General features: G+C 44.2%; 1 protein-coding gene across 8 annotated transcripts in view; it reads right to left on the reverse strand.

Annotated features, from left to right (window-relative positions):
• Positions 1-14493, reverse strand: part of TMPO (thymopoietin) — a 52893-nt gene extending 38400 nt beyond the window's left edge. For 2 of the 8 annotated variants that reach the window (XM_077472026.1, XM_077472024.1), the window contains exon 1: positions 14101-14492. In XM_077472026.1, the coding sequence (XP_077328152.1) occupies positions 14101-14325 (225 nt within the window). In that variant the 5' untranslated portion in view covers positions 14326-14492. Of the gene's footprint in view, positions 1-14100 lie in introns of all 8 variants that reach the window. The other 6 variants (XM_077472027.1, XM_077472028.1, XM_077472025.1 and 3 more) reach the window with 5 other exon arrangements.
• Between the last annotated feature and the right edge of the window lie 434 nt (positions 14494-14927).

Consider the following 14927-nt stretch of genomic DNA (forward strand, 5'->3'; position numbering starts at 1 on the left):
TAAAAAATAACGCTCTGTTTTTGTTTATAGCTCAAAAAATAAAAACCGCAGGGGTGATCAAATACCACCAAAAGAAAGCTCTATTTGTGGGGAAAAAAAGGACATCAATTTTGTTTGGGAGTCACATCGCACGACCGCGCAATTGCAGAATCACAAAAAGTGGTCTGGTCTTAAGCCAGCAATATTGTCCGGGGTTGAAGTGATTAAAGACTGTACTGCTGCACCACCAATACATTCCTGCAAAATGAATATCCTGTTTTCAGATTACATTGGAGGACTAAGAAAATTACTTCATAAATCCAGTATCTGGTGTATGCTAAAAATACAAGCCAGTCTGTTGCAGAACAAAAAGTTTAAAAATTGCTTGTAGTGCTCAATTAGTAGAAAATGCAAAAGTTGCTCAACTTGAGAGGCATTAATTAGGGAGTGGAAGTATTGACAAAAGACTAACTGCTTGCTGACCGCACTACAGCCGAATGACAGCTACAGCACAGCTCTATCATTCTGGGAGAGCGTACATCGACATACTCCTAGAATCCCGAGGACCCGGCGCATCACGGCTCACGGTAAATGCCCGCTAATAGCGTCAAATGACGGAGCAATCACTTGTAAACAAACCGGCGTCACGTCTGGTTTCTCTCTCCCCTCTCTGTACAGTGCAAGGGGAGAGATCGTGACAGCAGCGCTGTGGGCTAGATGTGTAGTGCCCATTCCAGCCATCCATCCTCGCCCATCCATCCCATCCACAATTAACCTTACTCAGTCATCCCACATCAGTTCTCATCCATGCCACTACAGTGCCTCACAAACGTGTAATAGGTAGTCAAATTAGGTTTGAAACGTATGCCCCTAAATCACCCAACGGTGCTCCCTGCATGTTCGGCCTCTCTAAGTGGCCACACTGTGGAAAAGTCTCACACGTGTTATCGCCATACTCAGGAGTAGGAGAATCTATTTTGGGGTGTAATTTTTGGTATGTACATGCTAGGCGTTTTCATTTTCTTTACACATTTTTCCAAAAACTTGTAGAAAAATAAATGATGACATGTTCAAAAGATTGATCATGCCTCAGATTACACATTGGGGCGTTTTCTTTCCAAAATGGGGTCTTTTTGGGGTGTTTCCATTGTCCCAGTTCTCCAGTGCCTTCAAAAGTGCAAGAGGTAGTCAAGAAATTATGTGTAATTTACGCTCCAAGAACGCCTGATGGCGCTCCCTGCATGTTGGGCCTCTGTATGTGGCCACGCTGTAAAAGTCTCACACATGTGGTATCGCCATACTCAGGAGGAATAGTAGAATGTGTTTTTGGGTGTAATTTGTGGTATGCATATGCTGTGTGTGAGAAATAGCCTGCTAATATAACAATTTTGTGGAAAAAAAATTAATAAAAATCTTGATTTTACAAAGAATTGTGGGAAAAAAATTACAACTTCAAAAAACTCACCATGCCCCCAACTAAATACCTTGGGAGTGTCTACTTTCCAAAAAGGGGTCATTTGGGGGGTATTTGTACTTTCCTGGCTTGTTAGGGTCTCGAGAAATGAGATAGGCCATCAGTGCATCAGGTGTGATCAATTTTCAGAGATTAGTACCATAGCTTGTGGACTCTAACTTTCACAAAGACCAAATAGTATACACCAATTTGGGTTATTTTTACCAAAGATATGTAGCAGTATAAATTTTGCCCAAAACATATGAAGAAAAATCACTAATTTGCTAAATTTTATAACAAACGAAGAAAAATGCATTTTTTAACAGAATTTTCGGTCTTTTTTTCTTTTATAGCGCAAAAAAATAAAAAAAACCCAGGGGTGCTTAACCACCCAAGGACCGGGCCTCTTTTTCACACTCAGTGTTTACAAGTTAAAAACACTATTTTTTGCTAGAAAATTACTTAGAACCCCCAAACATTATACATTTTTATTTCTAACACCCTAGAGCAGTGATTCTCAACTAGGGTTCCTCCAGAGGTTGCTAAGGGTTCCTTCAGCAATGGGCAATTTCTGCCTCACAGATAAGTTCCCACTGACACCATTGATCTTTTTAGCTATCTGTAAGGAGTTAATTCTTCCAAATGACCACAAGTGTAAGGACCATTCTTCCCACTGACCATCACACTAATGTATCATGAGTTGTAGATTTCTAATTTTTAGCAGGGGTTCCTCAAGCCCGGAGAACTATTTCAAGGGTTCCTCTGTGTTAAAAAGGTTGAGAAAGGCTGCCCTAGACAATAAAATGGCGGTCACTGCAATATTTTTTGTCACACCGTATTTGCGCAGCGGTCTTACAAGCGCACTTTTGGAAAAAATTCACTTTTTTGAATAAAAAAAATAAATAAGACAACTGTAAAGTTAGACCAATTTTTTTTTTATATTGTGAAAGATAATGTTACGCCGAGTAAATTGATACCCAACATGTCACTCTTCAAAATTGCACCCGCTCGTGGAATGGCATCAAACCTTTTACCCGTAAAAATCTCCATAGGCAACGTTTAAGAAAATTCTACATGTTGCAGGTTTTGAGTTCTAGAATTATTTCTCTCGCTCTAATGATCGCGCCGATACCTCACATATGTGGTTCGACCACCGTTTTCATATACGGGCGCTACTCATGATGTCGCTTCCACCCTGCTATGGTATGGAAACGGGTGGGGGGGCCATCTTAGCCTCATTCATCTCCATACCAAGCAAGTGATAGGACCCGATCGCCTCCACTGATGGCTCTGGTAAGCAGCATGGGAGAGCAGCGGGATGGCACCTCTCCAGCCGCAGTGACCACCATGATCATTTACTGAAACGCCACCTGAAGAGATGGACACCTCAGTTGTGGCAGCAGCTGCTGGCGTTTCTGCGATATCCCTCTTCAAAAAAAAAGGGATGTACATCGTCGTGTGGCAGTTGGTAAGTGGTTAAAGAGGGATTCCACCAAAAAAAAAAAAAAAATATTAGAAGCCAGCAGCTATAAATACTATAGCTGCTGACTTTTAATAAATGGACACTCACCTGTCCTGGGTTCCAGCGATGCCGAGGCCGATCGATCGGCCCTCAGCTGCTGCCGCTACCATTCTAGGTGAGGGAATCAGGAAGTGAATCGGCTTCACTTCCCGGTTCCCTACTGCGCATGCGCGAGTCGCGCAGCGCAATAGGAATTCTCTGCGCTGTCACTGAGACCCGTGTGTGTCCCAGCAGACAGCGCGGCAGGACAGGAAATGGCGTAGACTCCCACGGGAGTCTATGCCCGGAAGTGGGTGTAAATACCTGTCTTTGACAGGTATCTCCACCCCCCTCCCCCCTGAAAGGTGCCAATTGTGACACCGGAGGGGGGGGGGGGGGGGGGAGGGATCCGATCAGCGCAGGTTCCACTTTAGGGTGGAACCCTGCTTTAAATACCACCAAAAGCTCTATTTGTGTAAAAAAAAAAAAAAAAAAAAAAAAAAAAAAAAAAAGGATAAAAATTTCCATATAGGTACAGTGTTGCATGACGCATGACTGAGCGATTGTCATTCAAAATGTGAGCACCGAAAGCTGAAAATTGGTCTGTTAGGAAGGGGGTTTAAGAGCCCAGTGGGTAAGTGGTTAAAATAAATTGGGCATAACCATGTTCATGTACGTATTCATTGGCCCCCATAGAGGTTGTTATGGACAGACACTGGGTAATGAGCGATTTGACCATAAAATATGACCTGGCAAGCATCACTGTTTGTTATTGCTTTCATGGCTTAATCAGAGCAAGAATGAGGCAAGCCCAATAAGCCACTAGGTCTTTTCTACAGATTTCTATTCTGAAAATAAAGATACATGCTGAACCAAGAGCTTACACCTTAATTGCATTTTCATGCAGCTAATAACAATTCTACAGGTTTGTCATCATTTGTACCTCATATTGCCAAATTATCACTTTTAAAAAACAAACAGACCTACCTGGCAGCATAGTTACAAAAAAATTAAAAACAAACACCACAAATGACAGAACATACATTGTCTGCCAACATGGGTGACACTGACATCACCAGCATCACCTGTAACATTGACCACAAGTCAGATGATTCTACTCAATCTAATCATTAACCACTTAACAACCGCCCATTGCCGATTAACGGCTTCAGGGCGGTTGTTTAACTCTGAGAGGCCGTTAATTAACGGCCTCCCAGAATTCTGCTCTCGCGCGCCCCGAGAGCATCCGTGACCGCTGGGTCCAGTGGACCCGGCGCATCACGAATCACGGTAAACGGACGCTCAGCGCGGCCGTTTACCACGTGATCGCTCCGTCAAATGACGGAGTGATCACTTGTAAACAAACCGGCGTCATGTTATGATGCCGGTTCCTCCCTCCCCCTCTCTGTACCGATCGGTACAGCGGAGGGGGAAGAGATCGGTGTCAGCAGCGATGTGGGCTGCATCTGCAGTGCCCACATCGCTGCTCACCGAAAATTAACCCCTCAATTCCCTGCAACGCTCTGCAACGCCCTGCAACGCTCTGCAACGCCCTGCAACGCCCTGCAACGCCCTGCAACGCCCTGCAACGCCCTGCAACGCCCTGCAACGCCCTGCAACACTCTGCAACACTCTGCAACACTCTGCAACACTCTGCAACACTCTGCAACACTCTGCAACACTCTGCAACACTCTGCAACACTCTGCAACACTCTGCAACACTCTGCAACACTCTGCAACACTCTGCAACACTCTGCAACACTCTGCAACACTCTGCAACGCCATACTCTGAGATACCCAGCCATAGACATCCCCCCCCCCTCCCGCCGCCCTCCGGTGCTTCTACCGAATCGCTAATACGATCAAAGAATCTTTTTTTTTTTTCAGGCTTCCCAGCTTAGAGGTGAGATGCGGGGTCTTATTGACCCCACATCTCACTGTAAAGAGGACCTGTCATGCCATATTCCTATTACAAGGGATGTTTACATTCCTTGTAATAGGAATAAAAGTGATCAAAAAAATTATTTTTGGGGAAAAAAATGTCAAACTAAAATAAATAAAGTAAAATGAACAAAAAAAAAATGTTTTTTTTTAAAGCGCCCCTGTCCCCATGTGCTCGCATGCAGAAGCGAACGCATACGTAAGTCCCGCCCACATATGAAAACGGTGTTCAAACCACACATGTGAGGTATCGCTGCGAACGTTAGAGCGAGAGCAATAATTCTAGCCCTAGACCTCCTCTGTAACTCAAAACATATAACCAGTAAAAAAAAAAATTAAATCGTCGCCTATGGGGATTTTTAAGTAGCGACGTTTGGCGCCATTCCACGAGCGTGTGCAATTTTGAAGAGTGACATATTAGGTATCCATTTACTCAGCGTAACTTCATCTTTCACATTATGGAAAAATTGGGCTAACTTTACTGTGTTTTTTTTTTTTTAAGCCCAAAACTGTTTTTTTTTTCCAAAAAAAAGCATTCGAAAAATTACTGCGCAAATACCGTGCGAGATAAAAAGTTGCAAAGACCACCATTGTATTCTCCAGGGTGTTTGCTAAAAAACATATATAATGTTTTGGGGTTCTATGTAATTTTCTAGCAAATAAATGATGATTTTTACATGTAGGAGAGAAATGTCAGAATTGTCCTGGGTGCTCCAGAACACCTGATGGCGCTCCCTGCATGTTGGGCCTCTGTATGTGGCCACACTGTGTAAAAGTCTCACACATGTGGTATCGCCATACTCGGGAGTAATAGCAGAATGTGTTTTGGGGTGTAATTTGTGGTATGCATATGCTGTGTGTGAGAAATAACCTGATAATGACAATTTTGTGAAAAAAAAAAAAAAAAAAAAAAGTAAAAAAAATCTTGATTTTGCAAAGAATTGTGGGAAAAAATGACAACTTCAAAAAAACTCATCATGCCCCTTACTAAATACCTTGGAATGTCTTCTTTCCAAAAAGGGGTCATTTGTGGGGTATTTGTACTTTTCTGGCATGTTAGGGTCTCAAGAATTGAAATAGGCCGTCAGTACTTCAGGTGTGATCAATTTTCAGATATTGGCACCATAGCTTGTGGACTCTATAACTTTCACAAAGACCAAATAATATCCACCAATTTGTACTTATTTTTACCAAAGATATGTAGTAGTATAAATTTTGGCCAAAATTTATGAAGAAAAAATTACTAATCTGCTAAATTTTCTAACAGAAACAAAGAAAAATTAATTTTTTTACAGAATTTTCGGTATTTTTTCCTTTATAGCACAAAAAATAAAAAACCCAGCGGTGATTAAATACCACCAAAAGAAAGCTCTATTTGTGTGAAAAAAAGGACAAAAATTTCATATAGGTCCAGTGTTGCATGACTGAGTAATTGTCATTCAAAATGCGAGAGCACCGAAAGCTGAAAATTGGTCTGGTTATTAAGGGTTTTTAAGTGCCCAGTGGTCAAGTGGTTAATATAACAGCGGAACATGTAACAGCAGTGTAACATGCAAGTATGAGTTAGGATCTGTGCCAATTGGCATCAGTTTGAGATGTTTCTGAGGTCCTTGGGAATTCACTAAAAGGTGGATTCGACCTCCTTCAAATAGTTTTTACCTTCCCATAAATTGTAAGGGGATACAAAAACTGCTTGAATGTGAGTAAGGGGATATCTTCCAATGGGAACAGTTGTCAAATAGTTCCCTCACTTTGAGAGAATTTCTTCTAATTTACAGGTTGAACTTCTGGGACTGGAAGCATGAAAAAAAAAAAAAAATGAAAAATTCCCCAGTGATACAGACACCAAGTCTGATGATGTCCTGGGCTTTCAGTGGCGATATCTGAATGATGCCTGCAGCTACATCATTCGGATTTTTCTTCAGCCGGCGATTCTCTAAACAGGAACAATCCTAGCAGCTGTTTAGCCGCTTGATCTTTCTTCGGGGGGAGGGAACATCCCTCCCGTGCTTCTCCTGGCAAGCCAGAGAAGGAATCCACCGGCGCTGGAATAATGTCATAGAGAAATCAGAGGGACAGATGGGCCAACAAGTCAGATTGCCAGGGAGCGGGTGCGACGTTATGCCAGGGACTCGTCACGAAAGCCTGAGCTTGTTCGTTTTCTTTCATCTCAGGCTTACCAGCCTGGAGGAGAGATTTGGGGGTCTTACAGACCCGCATCTCTCCATAAAGAGGACCTGTCAGGCTGTCACGCGCTATTCCTATTACAAGGGATGTTTACATTCCTTGTAATAGGAATAAAGTGCAAGAAAAAAAAAAAAAAGGGAAAGTGTAAAGAAATTAAAATTAAAGCCCGTCCCCGCATGCAGAAGCATACGTAAACAACGTTCAAATGTCACATGCGAGGTATCACGGAGAACATTAGAGCAAGTGCAAAAATTCTAGCCCAAGACCGCCTCTAACTCTAAACACATAATAATGTAAAAGATGTTAAAGCGTCCCCTATTGAGTACCGAAGTTTGGCGCAGGGTGGATTTGATTTAAATTAAGTCAATTTAAAAACACTAGTAAAAAGGCTTGATTTAAATGAGCAACTGTCCTCTCGGGCTCCTCCTGTGACCCACTGTTGACTCCAACAGTCTCATTCACTTTAATGGCGATACAGTATGGTAAAGGGGACATGGCGGCTGCAGGTGAGTAGATGCCTGCTAACAGGCATGGCCATGATGGATCTGAAATGACAGGTGCTCTTTAAGGCCCCTTTCACACTACCGATCCGTTCAGGTCCGCCTGTCAGTTTTTCAGGCGGACCTGAACGGATGCTCCATAGAGGTCTATGGAGCATCGGATGTCAGCGGTGACAAGTCAGCTGACATCCGACCCGCTCCGAAAAAGCTTGATGGAGGAAAAAGCTATTTCTCCAACCGTCATCGGATCGGGGGACGGCGGACACCGCGGTCCGTCGTCGCCCGATCTCCCATAGGGGAGAGCGGCGCTGTGACAGGTCTGTCCCTGCGCAGTGGGCACAGATGGACCTGTCATCTTCCTGCTCAGCGGAGATCGCTTCAGCGATCCCCGCTGAGCAAGCGGATATCCACGGGGCAGATCAGCACTGATCCGCCCTGTGTGAAAGGACCCTAAAAACGTAAGGACTTATTCTTGCTGGTAGTTAGAATCTTTAATGCAAACAAAATAAAGGCTTGTTATTTAAAATAAGCCGCCAGGTTAGTAAAACAACTATATCAGAACAGATTTAATCATACAGTTTGTAGTGTACATAGATTTGCAAAACAATGGGATCAAGGAATATTCATGAACTTTGGTTTATCTCATGGTTACTGTGAATACATCAATGCAATGCATGTCATCTCAGCTTGCAGAGCTTGGATTCATTGAATGAGTTTACCAAAAATGTAACTATTACAGAATATACAGCCTCATGCCACACAACTAAGCTCCATTTCATGCGGAATAAACTCAATTATTAATGTATTTTAAATTTCATAAAAATATAGCAAAATGACAGCCAGGCAGTGGTTCAGTTATCCTGACTGTCAGTCAAGATAACTACCAGCGTGGCCCTGTAGCAATCGGTGGTGCAGTGTGTCAGTCTGGCACACCGCTCTCAGTAAATAGCCTCTGACAGAGGCTCTTTACCATGTGATCAGCCGTGTCCAATCATGGCTGATCCCAGTGTAAACAGGAAAAGCTGTGTATTGGCTTTTCCTCACTCACATCTGATAGACACGAGTAGAGGAGAGCCAACTGGTGGCTCTCCTGATGGGGGGGCCTGCGCTGATCATTAGCATAGCACCCCCGTGGATGCCCACACTGGACCACCACGGATGGATGGCCAGGTATGCCACACAGTGCATAAAATATGCCAGTGCCCATTACTAATGCCAGCCAGATGTCTCTTATCAATGATGTCCATCAGTGAAGTAGAAAAGCTTAATTTTATAAACAGAAAAACTACCCCCCCCCTTCAAAATCTTTGGTCTTTTTTGCCCAAAAAATAAAAAACCCAGCAGTGATCAAATATCAAAAGAAAGCTCTATTTGTGGGAACAAAATGATAAAAATAAATTGTTTGGGTACAGTGTAGCATGACCGCGCAATTGTCATTCAAGGTGTGACAGCGCTGAAACCTGAAAAATGGCCTGGGCAGGAAAGGGGTCTAAGTGCCCGCTATTGAATTGGTTATTCTTTCCCTACTTTATCCAAAGCAAACAGAAAAAAATATGTTTTAACTATACATACATTAAAGGGGTTGTAAAGCTTTGTGTTTTTTCACCTTAAAGTATCCTATGCATTAAGGCGAAAAAACAACTTGCACTCTCCGACCGTCCCCAGCCCCCGTTTTACTTACCTGAGCCCCGAATCTCTGTGGGTGCGATCACGCGTTGCTTTCCCAGCTCGTGGGCTCTTCATTGAATGATAGCAGCGCAGCCATTGGCTCTCACTGCTGTCAATCAAATTAATGAAGCGGGCCAAATGTATCACATGGGAGCATGCCCACAAGCAAACCCCCTTGGGAAGAGCGCTTCCCAGAGGGGGGGTTAGCTCTTGCGGGGGAGGAACCGAAACAGCCGCAGAGGGAGCCCAGAAGACGAGGATATGGGCCGCTGTGCAAAACAAACTGCACAGTGGAAGTATGGTGATTTTTTTTTATATAAAAAAAAAAAAAAAAAAAAATTAAACCTTTACCATCCCTTTAACTTCTATTGTCCAATTGTATGCCAATGCTGAATGTCCAAGATGGAAAAAGCATGCAAGAGCTGCACCAGCAGTGTATGAGATATTGCCTTTCAAGTTCATCAGAACACAAGTTGCATGCCGATCTGACTTCGGCAATATTCAATGGGCTGAAGTAGGATCAAAGTAGTGCAGGGAGCATTTTCAAAGTTGGACCGACTTCTGTCGGACCAGTTAAGACGGCTCCCATAGGAAAACATTGATTTTCAAACGTCACATGAGCTCCAATGTCGGAGCGTTTTTCGTACAAATGTGAACCTGGCTTTAGGCTGGGTTCACACCGCTGCGGGGGGAGAACCGGATGTGATTCGCACAGCAAATCACATCCGATCTCCGTAGCGCTGCGAGTTCAGCCATACAGATAGTATGGCTGAACTCGCAGCGGTCCCGCAGCAAACTCGCACGGGACCCTTTTTTGGGTCCGCAACGGAATCGGATCGCATGGGGGTTCACACCATGCGATCCGATTCCTGTGCGAGTCGGCAGATCGCACTGCGATATGCCGACGGATCTGGGGGTGTCATTAACATAACATTGACACCCCCAGCCGTCCGCATAGGGCAGTGTGAACTGCCGGCGGGAGGTATGCGATGCGGGAAAACGCTGCGGATTCGCGGCGTTCCCGCATCGCAGCAATGTGAACCTAGCCTTATTCTGAAGAAATCCCTGTGTCCATGTGGAAAATTAATCTAATGGGAGTGGTTTAATTATCAATCAGCTGTGCACCTGCAGGACACTAATGAGGAAAGCTGCTGGGTCCGTATCCTTTTAGACATGTTCCTATTGGGAGTATCCCACCAAAAATGAAATTTTTGTTGCAAGGGTGCCCTATATCTGACTTGTATCTTAGTGAAGACTTCTGAGAAAATCAGTGAGCCAATCACACTAGCGGGAAATCTTTCTGGGGGCCGTTCTGTACGCATTCTTTGTACAGAACACCTCCAGTTAGCCATATTGGATTTTCAGAAAATGACAGCAGCTGCAAATTGAAAAGGAAAGGCAATTTTAATAACATTCATATACAATATGAATTGTGTCGCAATTGTATATGCTATATTTTCTGATTTGCCATTTTCCCCCCCACACAAAAGTCGCATTACCCTTTAATATAATGCCACTGTGTGACATTTCAGTAAAGTTTGTAAAAAATAAAAAAGCCAACAACGTGACACACTGCAATCTGAGCATCAGCACTGTAGTGAACCTGCTACATTGCACACCAGCCGTGTAGTAACATAGCAGCTGCTGTGAATAAACCCTAAGACTAGGTTCATACCATACCAGGTTTTCCCTGCAGCCGCATTGGCACAGCAGCCCATTCATTGCACCTACGTAAAGCCGGGTACACACGAGCCGAATCTAGAGAGACATTGGCCGTAAAAAAAAAAAAAAAAAAAAAAAAAAAAAAAAAAAAAACACAACAACATTTGGCCTGTGTGCATGTCAGTACAGCCAGTTTCTTTTGGTAGGAAAAAGGTCACTGCACCTTTTCCAAAAAAAATAAATAAAAAATAATCACAGCTGCAGGAAAACCCACACAGTGATAGGCGGTTCCCAGCACTGTCACACACGCTGCCATTTCCAGTGCACGAGAAGGTCATTTGAAATAGCACACCCTCGTGTCTGCCAACAGCAGCGCTTTTTTTTTTTTTTTTTTTTTTTTAAATGCGGGAAAGCATACGATTTACATGCAGTTCTCACCTGCAGAAGTGTGAACCTAGCCTTAAGATGGTCACATTACTGTACACCAGGGCTTGACAAATTTGCTTGGAATCTAGGAGCCAGCTAAAAAAAGTTAGGAGCCAGGTCGGTAATGGCGATCCGGACCTGTCCCTGGCCTGACATGGAGACGAGTGAGGGGAAGATAGCGCCCCCAGCCCCCCACCTGTCTCCAAGTCATTGCCAATAGCAGAACATTTTTATTTATTATTTTTTTCAAATGACAATTTTTTTTTTAAATTGCATTTTAGTGTAAATATGAGATCTGAGGTCTCTCTGACCCCAGATCTCATATATAAGAGGACCTGTCATGCTTTTTTTCTATTACAAGGGATTTTTACATTCCTTGTAATAGGAATAAAAGTGACAATATTTTTTTTTTTTAAAGAACAGTGAAAAAAATAAAAAGTTAAAGAAAATAAAAATAATTTTACTCGCCCTGTACCGCCCGCATATGAAGTGGTGTTCAAACCACACATGTGAGGCATTGACGTGATCGGTAGAGCGAGAGCAATAATTCTAGCCCCAGACCTCCTCTGTAACTCAAAACATGCAACCTGTAGAATTTTTTAAACGTCGCCTATGGAGATTTTAAAGGGTAAAAGTTTGTCGCCATTCCATGAGCGGGCGCAATTTTGAAGCGTGACATGTTGGGTATCAATTTACCCGGCGTAACATTATCTTTCGCAATATTAAAAAAAAAAAAATAATAAATTGGGCTAACTTTACTGTTGTCTTTTTTTTTTTTATTAAATAAAAATTCTTGTCCCACAAAAAAGTGCGCTTGTAAGTCCGCTGCGCAAATACGGTGTGACAGACAGAATTGCAACTACCACCATTTTATTCTCTAGGGTGTTAGAATAAAATATATATACGTTTAGGGGTTCTAAATAAAAGGAAGGAGATAGGCAGGCAATAAAAAAAAACAGGCAGGGGAAGCTCCATTAGCATTGCTGGTTGTCATACCAACGGCCACCACAAGAGGGTGCCGGATTCCAGAAGGAATCATAGGACAGCAGAAGGCCTCAATTACCGGCCACCGGGGTAACGGCCAAACGCAATCACGCCGGGGGGGGGCGCTAATTCTAGTCGCAAATGCGACCTGACGCCCGGGTTTTGTTACCATTATTCAGGATTTATATAGCACCAACTTTTTGCACAGCACTTTAAAATATGGGAGGGCAAACGGTACAATTACAATACAGTAGGAATAAGAGGGCCCTGCTCCTTAGAGCTTACAATATTAAAGCAGCGTTCCACCCAGAAATTAAACTTCCGCTTATTGGATTCCCCCCTCCGGTGTCATATTTGGCCCCTTTCGGGGGGGGGGTGAAGCAGATACCTGTGAAAGCCAGGTATTTGCTCCCACTTCTGGGCAACAATCGCCTCACTTTCTACGGTGATCTATGCAATGTCTGACCTCTCCTCCCTCCCAACATCTTCCGGGAAAGACACAGGTCCCAGAAGACACCATTCCGAACATGCAGCGCGACTCGTGCACGCACAGTAGGGAACCAGGAGTGAAGCCGAAAGTCTTCACTTCCTGGTTCCCTTCTCAAGAATGGATCAGAAGATCAGCTTCAGGTGCCGACATTGCGGGCTCCTGGACAGGTAAGTGTCCATATATTAAAAGTCAGCAGCTACAGTAATTTGAAGATGCTGACTTAATTGCCCACCCCCCCCAGGCAGAACGCCGCTTTAACTGTGTAAGCATCTTCCAGTAAACTGCTATGCACGCAAAATTACATGTTCTACTTTCATACAAAATGACACTGAAGGAAAAAAAAAATTATATATATATATATATATATCTTTGGTACTGCAGCACCGGAAGTATAAAACCCAACCAAGGCAGGTGAAAACGGAGCCTGAAACGAAGCGTTTGGTGCACATAATTGCTGTCTCCTAAGCACAGTCATGGAGAACAGACATTCTCAAATTATCAGATTAAGAAAAAAGGCGGGAACTTTCTGGCCAATTCCTACAGAGGGAGCTCTATTACACTAGCCGACGTACAGTACCAGATGATACAGAATGCAGCCCTCAGGGCATACAGCTGGGGCTCGCAATAGTAGCAGACAAGTGTAACAGCCTCCACTCATACCCGCCCCTTTACCTGACTCACGGCTAACTGCGCCTCCCCTCCATGTGATTGTACCTGCACTATACATCCTGAACCCCAATGCTAGAAAAACAAGTACTTCAGACACTCTTCCGACAAAGGGTTCTGACAGCTGAGTAAATGCCATGAACTATATTTATAGCCCAACACAAGTTGTAAGTGTGGCTTGTTTTGGTATTGATCAGCGAATATTGGTGGTTGTTATGACGTAGAACATAAATAGCATTTCTGATCCCACTTAGTAAAGCTAACCTGAGTACATAAACAATACAGGAGGACAATAGAGTAGTAATCAGACAACGAGGACTCCCATTGACATAGGCTGATAGAGGCCTGGATTGGTAGAAGAAAGCGTGTTTAGGAGTAATCAGGAGCCAACATCACAATCCCATTCATTTCTTCATTCATTCTCCTCGCTCAGGCCTGCGATCAGTAAGGAGCTTAGTACACAGAGTTAGTAAACAAAGCAATGGCCCGTCATCACAGACAGCAGTAACCAATAGCGGCCCGCGTACAGCTCAGTCTCCGGTATGATTGGTGGCCGTGCCTCGGCCTGGTTGCTATAGGTTACGGCGTGCTGTCCCGGAGGACCTGCAGAAGTCAGTATAAAGCCTTCCTCCATGTTACTCACCCGTCCAGGCGGGCGCCCTCTGCCCCGCACCGGAGTGGCCTCCCTCTCCTCATCGCTGGAGAAGTCGGGGGTGCCGCGGTTGCGGGCTGTCAGGTGCTGTAGATAGAGTTTCACGTAGACCTCTTTGCGCTGCTCCCCGGCCGGCAAAGACACGCTGTTGGCCACCAGCTCACTTTTCAGCTTGTCTTTGGTGAGGACGGACGGGTCTTGCAGAAACTCAGGCATGGCGCGGACATACAGGAGACACAGGCCCGGGGATGCTCACTGCGCGGGGAACAGAGCTAGGCAGGAAGGCGCCAATTGTTCTCAGAGTGAGAGGAAACAGGCTGAGGCGTAATAACGGCCGTCCTGTATTCGACGGAGGAGCGGGACGCCAAACAATAACATGCGCGACGATTGGCTGCCGAGGAAAGCAAGGCGTCCGTTCATTGGCTGCTGGTTGCCTTTAAAAAATAAAGCGACATCACACATAGAACGCGGCCTTTCCAGGAGAGACGCCGGCTGAGAGAGCGTGGGAGGGGGGGCGCGCCTTTGTGTGGGGATGTCTGTTCTGATGGTGTGTACACGCCGTATATTCATTTCGGAGACGGGGTTCTCCTCAAACAGCTCCCTAACAATGTTACTACATGTCTGTTTTCTAGGAGAAAACTTCCTGTTTAATGATCAGTAAAATACCTACATATAGATGTGTAAACATGCATGCTTAGACTTCATTTATGCACTTACAAATGTGTGTGTTTCTGCATGTAAGTGCAAGTACGTTGTAAGATGTAGAATTTAGTATTCTGTATCATAGATCTGAATGCAAAGAATGTGACGGGTCATGC

This window comes from Lithobates pipiens, unplaced genomic scaffold (assembly GCF_037356315.1).
Source record: "Lithobates pipiens isolate NorthernLeopardFrog02 unplaced genomic scaffold, aLitPip1_a1.2 Scaffold_8, whole genome shotgun sequence".
Taxonomy (NCBI): Eukaryota; Metazoa; Chordata; class Amphibia; order Anura; family Ranidae; genus Lithobates; species Lithobates pipiens.